Raw genomic sequence first — 12,790 nt, 5'->3', positions numbered from 1 at the left:
GTGTGCGTCAGTCCGTAAACTTTTGCTTGTGACAACCCTAGAGGTCACATTTTTCATTGGATCTTAATGAAAATTGGTCAGAATATTCACCTTGATATCTAGGTCAAGTTCGAAACTGGGTCACGTGCCAATAAAAACTAGGTCAGTAGGTCTAAAAATAGAGAAACCTTGTGACCTCTCTAGAGGCCATATATTTCACAAGATCTTCATGAAAATTGGTCAGAATGTTCACCTTGATGATATTTAGGTCAGGTTCAAAACTGGGTCACATGCCTTGAAAAACTAGGTCAGTAGGTCAAATAATAGAAAAATCTTGTGACCTCTCTGGAGGCCATATTTTTCATGGGATCTGTATGAAAGTTTGTCTGAATGTTCATCTTGATGATATCTAGGCCAAGGTCGAAACTGGGTCACGTGGGGTCAAAAACTAGGTCAGTAGGTCTAAAAATAGAAAAACCTTGTGACCTCTTTAGAGGCCATATATTTCATGAGATCTTCATGAAAAATGGTCAGAATGTTCACCTTGATGATATCTAGGTCAAGTTTGAAAGTGGGTCACTTGCTGTCAAAAACTAGGTCAGTAGGTCAAATAATAGAAAAACCTTCTGACCTCTCTAAAGGCAATATTTTTCATGGGATCTGTATGAAAATTGGTCTGATTGTTCATCTTGATGATATCTAGGTCAAGTTCGAAAGTGGGTCACGTGCCTTCAAAAACTAGGTCAATAGGTCAAATAATAGAAAAACCTTGTGACCTCTCTCTAAAGGCCATATTTTTTCATGGGATCTGTATGACAGTTGATCTGAATGTTCATCTTGATGATATCTAGGTCATGTTCGAAACAGGGTCATGTGCGGTCAAAAACTAGGTCAGTAGGTCTAAAAATAGAAAAACCTTGTGACCTCTCTAGAGGCCATAGTTGTGAATGGATCTCCATAAAAATTGGTCAGAATGTTCATCTTGATGATATATAGGTCAAGTTCGAAAGTGGGTCATGTGCCATCAAAAAGTAGGTCAGTAGGTCAAATAATGATAAAACGTTGTGACCTCTCTAGAGGCCATATTTTTCATGGGATCTGTATGAAAGTTGGTCTGAATGTTTATCTTGATGATATATAGGTCAAGTTTGAAACTGGGTCAACTGCAATCAAAAACTAGGTCAGTAGGTCAAATAATAGAAAAACCTTGTGACCTCTCTAGAGGCCATACCCTTGAATGGATCTTCATGAAAATTGGTCAGAATGTTAATCTTGATGATATATAGGTCAACTTTGAAACTGGGTCACTTGCCATAAAAAACTAGGTCAGTAGGTGAAATAAGAAAAAAACCTTGTGACCTCTCTAGAGGCCATACTTTTCATGGGATCTGTATGAAAGTTGGTCTGAATGTTCATCTTGATGATATCTAGGTCAAGTTTGAATCTGGGTCAACTTTGGTCAAAAACTAGGTCAGTAGGTCTAAAATTATGAAAATCTTTTGACCTTTCTAGAGGCCATATTTTTCAATGGATCTTCATGAAAATTGATCTGAATGTTCACCTTGATGATATCTAGGTCAGTTTTGAAACTGGGTCACATGCGGTTAAAAACTAGGCCAGTAGGTATAAAAATAGAAAAACCTTGTGACCTCTCTAGAGGCCATATTTTTCATGAGATCTTCATGAAATTTAGTGAGAACGTTCACCTTAATGATATCTAGGTAAAGTTCAAAACAGGGTCACGTACCTTCGAAAACTAGGTCATTAGGTCAAATAATAGAAAAACCTTGTGACCTCTCTAGAGACCATATTTTTCAATGGATCTTCATGAAAATTGGTCAGAATTTTTATCTTGATAATATCTAGGTCAAGTTCAAAACTGGGTCACATGAGCTCAAAAACTAGGTCACTATGTCAGATAATAGAAAAAACGACATCATACCCAAAACTGGGTCATGTGGGAAGAGGTGAGCGATTCAGGACCATCATGGTCCTCTTGTTCTTTGGATATTCATGGAATTTGATCAGATTGTTTGTCTTGATCAAATCTTTGTCAAGTTTGAATATAGGTCATCTGGGATCAAAAACTAGGTCACTGTCGAATCAAAGAAAATTTTGTGTGTGCAATAGGGGCTGCATTTTTCACTGGATATTCATGAAATTTAATCAGGGTGATTGCCACAGTGAAGTCTATGTGAAGTTTGATTATGGGGTCACTAGGTCAAATCAAAGAAAAACCTAATACAGAAAAAATTAGAGAACAGTTACTTCAGTTACACTTTCAGCAAAATTATTACAGATGTTCCTCAGGTAAGCAACCGAGGACCATATGGTCCTCTTGTTATAAAGTTAACACTGAACATGATAGTTGAGCATTAACAAAGAATGCCATCAAAAGCATTTTCAGGTATATAAGCACATTTATTATTATGCCCCCCTTCGAAGAAGGTGGGACATATTGTTTTGCAGATGTCGGTTGGTCTGTTGGTCGGTCCGTAGACCTATCGGTTTCCGGATGATAACTCAAGAATGCTTTGGCCTAGGATCATGAAAGCTGGGGAGGTTGGTCATGACCAGCTGATAACCCCTGTTGATTTTGAGGTCAGTAGGTCAAAGTTCAAGGTCACATTGACACAGAAAAACCAAATAAGTAGAGAATGCTTTGGTCTAAGATCACATTTGATACGGAGGTCACTTACAGCTGGTAAAAGACCCATATTGATTTGAGGTCATTATGTCAAACATTCAGTGCACAGTGACCAAACTTGTGCAATTACTGAATGCATCAAAGGGGGGCATTTCGTGTTCTACGAGCTCTTGTTAAGAATTGATTGTTGTATTGATATTGGACCTAGGATATAGACTGGCAGTATTCACAAGTTTGAAAATAAAAGTGTAGTCTAGGAGCTACTCTATTTATGTCTGTTTTCTAAAAAATTTTAAATTATTTATATTTAGTAATAAGGCTTTTGAATAGCTGAGTGTTGCCGTCCTCCAACAGTTCTATTTCCTTTTATAATGTCATTTTGCTTTATTGAAAAGGCAGGCTTTATTTTTAGCTCACCTGTCACATAGTGACAAGATGAGCTTTTGTGATCACCCTTCGTCCGTCGTCTGTGCGTCTCGTGCGTCCACAGTTTCTTGTCTGCCCGATAGTGGTTTCATTTATGATTTTATTTTAACCAAACTTACACACAACTTGTATCACCATAAGATCTCGGTTCCTTTCTTGAACTGGCCAGATCCCATCATGGGTTTCAGAGTTATGGCCCCTGAAAGGGCCAAAATTAGCTGTTTTGACCTTGTCTGCACAATAGCAGCTTTATTTATGATTTGATTTTTACCAAACTGGCACACAATTTGTATCTCCATAAGATCTTGGTTCCTTTCTTGAACTGGCCAGATTCCATTATGGGTTCCAGAGTTATGGCCCCTTAAAGGTCCAAAATTGGCTATTTTGGCTTTTGCAGCCATATAGAGACTTCATTTATGGTTTTATTTGATACAAACTTCCAAAATATCTTCAGCAACAATGAATCTTAGATTCCATGACAAAGGACCAGAATTAGCTATTTTGACCTTGTCTGCACAATAGCAGCTTCATTTATGACTTTATTTTAACCAAACTTGCACATAGGTAGTATCACCATAAGATCTTGGTTCCTTTCTTGAACTGGCAAGATTGCTTTATGGGTTCTAGAGTTATGGCCCTGAAAGGGCCAAAATGAGCTATTTTGACCTTGTATGCACAATAGCAGCTTCATTTATGATTTGAATTTAATCAAACTTGCACAAAACTTGTGTCACCATAAGATCTCAATTCCTTTCTTGAACCGGCTAGTTCCCATAATGGGTTCCAGAGTTATGGCCCCTGAAAGGGCCAAAATTAGCTATTTTGACCTTGTCTGCACAATCGCAGCTTCGTTTATGATTTGATTATAACCAAACTTGCACACAACTTGTATCACCACAAGGTCTTGGTACCTTTCTTGAACTGGCCAAATTCCGTCATGGGTTCCAGAATTATGGCCCCTTAAAGGTCCAAAATTGGCTATTTTGGCTTTTGCAGCCATATAGAGACTTCATTTATGGTTTTATTTGATACAAACTTCCAAAATATCTTCAGCAACAATAAATCTTAGATTCCATGACAAATCAGATCCAATCGTAGGTTCCAGAGTTATTTTATATCTGATTACCTCCCCTGATTGTAATCAAAATGGATTTATATCAGTAAGTACTTATAGGACTTATTTGAAATTTCATAATTGTCATTAGTTGGACTGAGACAATCAGGGTAGATAACTATGGACTGATTTTATGTCAAATTACCTCCCTTTATTTCAAATTTAAAATGGGTATATCTCCATAACTAATGAAGATACTGATCTGAAATTTCATTTATGTCAACAGATTTATTTGGCAGAGCCTTCTTTTGTTGACTTACAATATTTTTATGCCCCCGAAGGGAGGCATATAGTTTTTGAACCGTCTGTCTGTCTGTCGGTCTTTCGGTCTGTCAGTCTGTCAGTCTGTCCGCAATTTTCGTGTCCGGTCCATATCTTTGTCATCGATGGATGGATTTTCAAATAACTTGGCATGAATGTGTACCACAGTAAGACGACGTGCAGTGCGCAAGACCCAGGTCCGTAGCTCAAAGGTAAAGGTCACACTTAGACGTTAAAGGATAGTGCATTGATGGGCGTGTCCGGTCCATATCTTTGTCATCGATGGATGGATTTTCAAATAACTTGGCCTGAATGTGTACCACAGTAAGGCGACGTGCAGTGCGCAAGACCCAGGTTCGTAGCTCAAAGGTCAAGGTCACACTTAGACGTTAAAGGATAGTGCATTGATGGGCGTGTCCGGTCCATATCTTTGTCATCGATGGATGGATTTTCAAATAACTTGGCATAAATGTGTACCACAGTAAGATGACGTGTCACACGCAAGACCCAGGTCCGTAGCTCAAAGGTCAAGGTCACACTTAGACGTTAAAGATCATTTTTCATGATAGTGCATTGATGGGCATGTCCGGTCCATATCTTTGTCATTCATGCATGGATTTTAAAATAACTATGCATGAATGTGTGACACAGTAAGACGATGTGTCGCGCGCAAGACCGAGCTCCGTAGGTCAAAGGTCCTAAACTCTAACATCGGCCATAACTATTCATTCAAAGTGCCATCGGGGGCATGTGTCATCCTACGGAGACAGCTCTTGTTTTTTTTTAATTACTTCCCTTTTACGTTACTATAAATAGCTTATTTTTAGGAACTTTTTTATTATTGGCCCTAGGGAAAAACCGAGACCACTTTTCTGTGGTACAACATGGATGGTACCTCCAATTTTTAGGTGCATTTTGACATATCTGTACCTTGTAAGAATTGTTTTTTCTTTTTGGTTAAATTTCTTCCCATTGTTGTTCCTGTCCTTTGGACTTAAATATTTTTACTGAGGACCTTCTTGTCCGCAAGTGCAATGATAACAGGTGAGCGATATAGGGCCATCATGACCCTCTTATTGTGAGAAGTCTTTAACTGTTTGAACTTAAGTCTTCTTTGCAGGTTTTAGCTCGACTTTGCAAAGAAAAAGTAGAGCTATTGCATTTGCCCTGGCATCGCCGTTGCTGTTGGTTAACGTTTTTGATAAAGTCAAATATCTCTGTTGCTATCAAACTTATCGATTTGAAACATTTATTTACTATCAAAGTATACACCAGGAGAAATAATTCCCATAACTCTGATTTGAATTTTGACAGAGTAATGCCACTTTTTAACTAAGAATGTTTTGGTTAAAGTTTTATAAAGTTTTTACTGGCAAAGCAAGCACTGAGAAAACTCGGGGTTGCTGTCTTATGGAGAGCTCTTGTTAAACAGATCTTTCATTGCAGTTTTAAATGACACCTGTTCATGTTCTTGTTTCTGATGCTAAAATCTGTTTGTGTAATGATACTAAATAAAATGTTGTTGTTGTTGTTTCAGATAGAAGATGAATATTCAAAATGTAAGTAGCTTTTGCAGACGGTAAAAAGAAAAATTGATGTGTACAGTCACATCTCAGTTTTCATGTTGCATTCAAATTCCCATGAATATTTGACACCAAAGGCGGAACATTCGTGCGTAACAACACTAGCAAAGGCTTTCCATGTGCCATATTGTCTATATGAGATACGTGCATATACCGAACTTAGTAGATGTAAACCATATGTTACGGCATGACAGTAGAACATAAAATTTTGCTGTTGTAAGGTCACCATAATATGTGGGCAATAATTATTTTGTATGACATAGGTGAGAGAAGAGAACTTATAAAGTTTTACAACAGAAAACATTAAATACAGGATGCATAATTATGCCCCCCTTCAAAGAAGGTGGGGTATATTGTTTTGCAGAGGTCTGTCGGTTAGTCGGTCTGTACGTAAACCAATGCGTTTCTGAATGATAACTCAACAATGCTTGGGCCTAAGATCATGAAAGTTGATTGGTAGGTTTGTCATGACCAGCAGATGACCCTATTGATTTTGATGTCAGTAGGTCAAAGGTCAAGGTCACAGTGACCCGCAACAGTTAAAACGTTTCCGGATGATAACGAGAATGCTTGGGCCTAGAATCATGAAAGTTAATAGGGAGGTTGGTCATACCAGCAGATGACCCCAATTGATTTTGAGGTTAGTAGGTCAAAGGTCAAGGTCACCATGACCTAGAGCACTTAAACCATTCTTGGACGATAACTTGAGAACACTTGTGCCGAAGAATCATGGAAGTTGATAGGGAGGTTGGTCATGACCAGCAGATGACCACTATTGATTTTGAGGTCTGTAGGTCAAAGGTCAAGGTCACAGTGGCCTGGAACAGATGAACCACTTCCGGATGATAACTTGAGAATGATTGGGTCTAGGATCACGAAACTTAATAGGGAGGTTGACCAGCAGATCACTCCTATTGATTTTGAGGTCAGTAGGTCAAAGTCGAGGTCAAATTGACCCAGAACAGTAGAACTTTTTTTTTGCCAAATAACTATAGAATGCTTTGATTTAAGATCACATTTGAAATGGAGTTTACTTATGACTGGTAAATGACCGATGATTATTGATTTGAGGCCAGTATGTCAAACGTCCAGTGCATAGTGACCAAATGATTTCTGTTCCTTGTGCAATTACTGAACGCATCAAGGGGCGCATTTTGTGTTCTACGAGCTCTTGTTTACATTTTGGTATGAAATACATGGTTATGCTTTTCATACTCTATAACTACAAAAATGATATTTACTTCTACCATATGACCTATAATTGTGTCAGAGTTACACTTAACAGAACAACATAAAAGTTTTATTTTTTGCTTTTAGTGAAATACTGAAATATATTGGTGAAATAAAATTGATTATTTCACTGTTTCAGACAGTGAAAATATCATTTTTGTTGAGCCCGATTGCGGAAGCGAAAACATAGTCGTCCAAATGGCTGTTTGGTGTATGTGCATTAGTGTGTCCAGCCATCACTCCAAATTTGTTTCTGCTGACAATACCTCTGACATGCATAGAGTAATCTTGTTTATATTTGGCATGTTAATCTCAGTGAGACAGAATGTCCTGCTCAAACACCAGGTTCCTATCTCAAAGTTCAAGGTCACACTTGGAGGTCAAAGGTCATGTCGGATCTTGTCTGGGCCATAACTTTGATAGGCATAAAGGACTCTTGTTTATATTTGGCCTGAATGTTTACCTCAATGAGACGGAGTGTCACGGCCAACCCTAGGTTCCTATCTCAAAGGTAAAGGTCACAATTAGGGGTCAAAGGTCTTTTTAGAGCTTCTCCGGGAGATATCTTTGATAAGTATCGGGGCTTTTTCTAGGGTTTTGGGGGAAAAGGGCCCTGGTCAAATTGGGAATTTTTAACGCGGTAAATTGTCAAAATTGGGAAAATTTATCGACAAATCAAGCGAGTTTTTAACAAAAAATTATATTAGATTAAAACTTCAGTCTCAAGTTTTACTGGTAGACATTCAAATGAATTACAAATTTAAAGTATCCCCTTGTAAAATTTTGAGACTTTATTTTTTCAGGATTGGTCTCCCAAGTTGCTGATACTCTACTGCAAAAATAAAATACAGACTTATAGTAACTCTTCATTTGTCATGTTTAAACTTTTGTTTACAGTCTGTTTTCCCCACAATTATAACTGAATTTTCAAAAAAAATAGAGTGGCAAAGTGCATGTATGTTCGAGTGAAAAAAAACTGGGTCACGAAAAATGTGTGACAATTGATTTTAATGGTGTTAAAACTATCTGTCAACATGTTTTGGGTAATTAACTAGGTCACTAGGTCAAATTAAAGGAAAAACTAGTGAACACTCTAGAGGCCACATTTATGACCATATCTTAATGAAACTTGGTCAGAGTGTCAGTCTTGATGATCTTTAGGTCAATAGGTCAGGTGAGTGATACAGGGCCTTCATGACCCTCTTGTTTAAGATATAGCCTTGAAATTTGGATGACATGTACAGTTTTGCACACCGATCCTAAAACTGACTTCAGTGACCATGAATGTGACCTACTGACCTACTTTCTTCAGGTGAGCGATACAGGGCCTTTAGGGCCCTCTTGTTTTTGAGATACTAGTGCATGATTGAAGAGAGCTAAATTTAAGTCCTGATTAGGATTGTTGTCACATGTCACAAGTTCATACATGTAAACTTTTGAAAGACAGAAACTTTGCGGGTTTTGTCAAGTTAGACAAAGATTACATTTTTCATGGTTTAATTTACATTTCTTTATGCTGGATCTAGGCTTAATTCTATGTTTGACAAATTAATGATGTTTCGCCATCACTTCAGGTTTTCTTTTTAAATATTTAGAACTGTCTTAAAATTTTCATGTTTAACTATACTTCTAAGCATGATTTCTGTGTTTGTTGTTATTTCAGACAATGTGATATATGCTTACTTGATGAGAACTTACAGAGAAATTTTCTTCCAAGTCAAAGTAAGTAGTGCTAGTATGAGGATCAATCAGATGTCAACACAATCAGATAATGGGTCCTAAGGAGCATCAGAATACTTACAGCAGTACAAGTAAAAGATGAAAGAAAATATGAGCACAGTTACACCTGACCAGTGTAAAGCTCATGAAAGTGTTTAAAGGTTTATTAGACATTTTCCAAACTACAAAAAGTGCTTGCATAAGTTGTAAAACTTATAAATCAAAATGTAAAGTGACTGGGAGGGATCTAAGCAATATGCATTTATAAAAGCACACATTTACTGTGAAATCAGCATTAGAGCAAACCCGGGTATTATCGAAACCTTTAATCATGACATAGAAATATCTCGAGTAAACAAAGCTAAGAGGCTAATTTCTATCCACTCAAAAGTTATCCCATTATCAAGTGAAATATATCGATTGGCTATTCTATTTTACTCCCTGCAATGCATAGGTTATAATCTACTAAAGTCCGCATATAGGTCAGTGAAATATCGACACACTCCAGGCTATTATCGACATCTTTCAGGATTTTTAAAAAAATGTATTCAATTAAAACATGATTAGACTGTAGACTGCAATTTTCACATATATTTATTTCACAATATATTACTATCTGCTAAATCTGTCAAGTAACAACATCTTTATTGATTTATTGAACTAAATATAACGCTTGATTAAGTATATTGCCGGCGTACAGTACATCTTCAAAATGTGTTTAACATTATGTAGTGGCCTTCTGATTATTCAAACACGCATTCGTCGCAGAAGTATTCATGTTCATCTAACTCTTGTCAAGTTAGCGACTGAAGAATCAGATTGTCACTACATTTAACATGTTGTTTTCTGTCACACAGGACGCACTGTACCCAGTCATAGAGTTTGTCACATGTATCGTCACATGTTAAACAGGAAATAGCATTCTCAGATTCTATCTCCTCAAAATCAAGATCAGAATCTGCATATGCTATCTTAACATTTTCCTCATCACTCAAACTCTCGCTTCGCGTAGCCCTTTTTCTCTTGCTCCTTCCCTTTCTTGCACTAATTTTCATTGCCTTTAATGCTTCTCTTTCTGTTTTATTTCTGTCATGTTCTTCCTTCTTTTTAATCTTCATTAACTCTCAACTTGTTTTCTCTTTCGCTCAATAATTTTTTCTTCCTTAACTTTGACTTCCCTCTGCTTCTTCTCGTTCTCAAAGCATTTCCAGTGCTTTAGACCCATTGAGTGCCTCTGGAAGTTTTCTTAAGAGGTTTTGATTTTGATTTCAGGTACACGTAATGCATTAAAAGCAGGGGACACTACTATTTGTATGTTTTCAGTTAGAACTTTATGGAAAATGGAAGACGTGTTTTGTGCACTTGTTAGACAGTAGGCATATTGTTAACTGGCACATTGTTGCTGTTAGACATATGGTTGTTCGTGGCTGTAATGCTAACGGACTCAGCGTTGCTGTCAGACAAATGGTTAGTCACGGACATATCACTCCCAACAGTACAGGACATAATAACACTACTCTGTGACAGTACATGCGGCATGTTGCCAATAGGAACACTTGTTTCAACTATATGCGTTTCCTGTGGTTTTGATGGGGAAAGGACTTTTGATGGACCAAGTTTGGATTTGTCAGTATTTGCTGGTGACAATGGAAATAGGCCAGACCTCTTAAAGCTATTAGCGGCATTTTGTACTGTAGTAACTTTCTTCCAGGATTGCTTAAGTAAACTTGGAAAAACTGATCTGTTCATAGCTTCCGCCATATGTTCCATGTACCAGAACTTGAGGTCTTTCTACCATGCTGATTTTAAAGGTCCAAAAAGACCAATGTCACATGCCTGTAGAATAGGGTCGCGTTGGGCATCAAGCAGTACAGCACAACTTTCTTGACAGAACTGGGCAGCTGCAAGAGAAATGTGTGTACTATAGCCATCAACAAACAATATGACAGGAACACGTATACAATTTCCATGTACAAAACTAACAAACTCTTTCAAGAAAGTGTACAAATAGCTCACTGTCCATCCACCCTTTGTTGGACACACCATAAAATGCCTCGCGGAAATCATTGAGACCAACTTCACATAAACGTTGACCTGGAAAGATAATGATCGGTTGCATGTAATCACCATTGGCGTTAAAACACGCCATTACTGTGATCTGTTGCTTATTGTTGCTAACGACTCGATACACATGCTTAGCGCCAGCTGGAGCTAAAACATGCCCTGTTGTAGCACACAGAGGAAACCTGTTTTCGTCGGCTTTGAAAACTCGCCTCGGGGGTCTCGAACCTTCTCCTCCCACCCAGGTACCTCTGTCGCTAGATATGCTTATAAAGTGGAAAACCAGCTTTCTACCATCTCGTACGTAATTATCATCCTCTCTTTTCCGAGCGCTTGTGGTTTCCGCTCTTTAAAACCAGGGTGGCGACGACGAAAACTGTCATACCTAAATTAAAAATAAACGTATATGAGTTTCCCAAATAATAAAATTATAACATATTCTAGCCATGTTGCTAGGTTAGCTGTAAAACTAAAATGCTCCGCGTTTATCTGAAGTTAAACCTTACATTTTTAGCTCACCTGTCACAAAGTGACAAGGTGAGCTTTTGTGATTGTGTGGCGTCTGTTGTCATTGTGTCCGTCCGTGCGTAAACTTTTGCTTGTTACCACTCTAGAGGTCACATTTTTCATGGGCTCTTTATGAAATTGGTCAGAATGTTCATCTTGATGATATCTAGGTCAAGTTCGAAACTGGGTCATGTGCGGTCCAAAATTAGGTCAGTAGGTCTAAAAATAGAAAATCCTTGTGACCTCCCTAGAAGCCATACTTTTCAATGGATCTTCATGAAAATTGGTCAGAATGTTCACCTTGATGATATCTAGTTCAAGTTCGAAACTGGGTCACGTGTCTTCAAAAACTAGGTCATTAGGTCAAATAATAGAAAAACCTTGTGACCTCTCTAGAAGCCATATTTTTCATGGGATCTGTATGAAAATTGGTCTGAATGTTCATCTTGATGATATCTAGGTCAAGTTTGAAACTGGGTCAACTGTGGTCAAAAACTAGGTCAGTATGTCTAAAAATAGAAAAACCTTTTGACCTCACTAGAGGCCATATTTTTCAATGGATCTTGATGAAAATTGGTCAGAATGTTCACCTTGATGATATCTAGGTCAGCTTTGAAACTGGGCCACGTGTGGTCAAAAACCTGGTCAGTAGGTCTAAAAAAAGAAAAACCTTGTGACTTCTCTAGAGGCCATAGTTTTCATGAGATCTTCATGAAAATTGGTGAGAATGTTCACATTGATGATATCTAGGTCAGATTCAGAACTGGGTCAGGTGCCTTCAAAAACTAGGTCATTAGGTCAAATAATAGAAAAACCTTATGACCTCTCTCGAGGCCATATTTTTCAATGGATCTTCATGAAAATTGGTCAGTTTTTATCTTGATGATATCTAGGTCAAGTTCAAAACTGGGTCACATGAGCTGAAAATATAGGTCCCTATGTCAAATAATAGAAAAAACGACATCATACTCAGTTCAAAACTGGGTCATGTGGGGACAGGTGAGCGATTCAGGACCATCATGGTCCTCTTGTTATTAGACTAAACATATGCTTATATACATATATTTTAGAAAATGAGCCCTTATTTTTGGAAAAGATAAAGACGATAATAATAGGACAGTTTATGATACTTAGCAGTCATCGCCAGGGCAGTTACCTTTAAATGGATTTTCAAGCCCATCCTTATCAAGGATCTTTTCGAATTCATGCTTGAGATCCATGCGTGACACCGGATAACCTATGTCAGACATAAGGTTTAAGTAA

The 12,790-nt window shown here is 37.7% G+C and overlaps 1 protein-coding gene across 3 annotated transcripts in view; it reads left to right on the top strand.

The window, feature by feature from the left end:
- The window catches only part of LOC123536435 (mitochondrial import inner membrane translocase subunit TIM50-C-like), a 164,039-nt gene that overhangs the window by 36,248 nt on the left and 115,001 nt on the right, over nucleotides 1-12,790 (top strand). For all 3 annotated transcript variants that reach the window (XM_045319631.2, XM_045319638.2, XM_053548913.1), the window contains 2 exons: nucleotides 5,965-5,986; nucleotides 8,904-8,962. In XM_045319631.2, coding sequence (XP_045175566.2) covers nucleotides 5,965-5,986; nucleotides 8,904-8,962 — 81 coding nt within the window. The remainder of the gene's footprint in view (nucleotides 1-5,964; nucleotides 5,987-8,903; nucleotides 8,963-12,790) is intronic.

This window comes from Mercenaria mercenaria, chromosome 1 (assembly GCF_021730395.1).
Source record: "Mercenaria mercenaria strain notata chromosome 1, MADL_Memer_1, whole genome shotgun sequence".
NCBI lineage: Eukaryota > Metazoa > Mollusca > Bivalvia > Venerida > Veneridae > Mercenaria > Mercenaria mercenaria.
The sequence above is the reverse complement of the archived record's forward strand: the minus strand, read 5'-3'. Positions and strand labels throughout refer to the sequence as shown.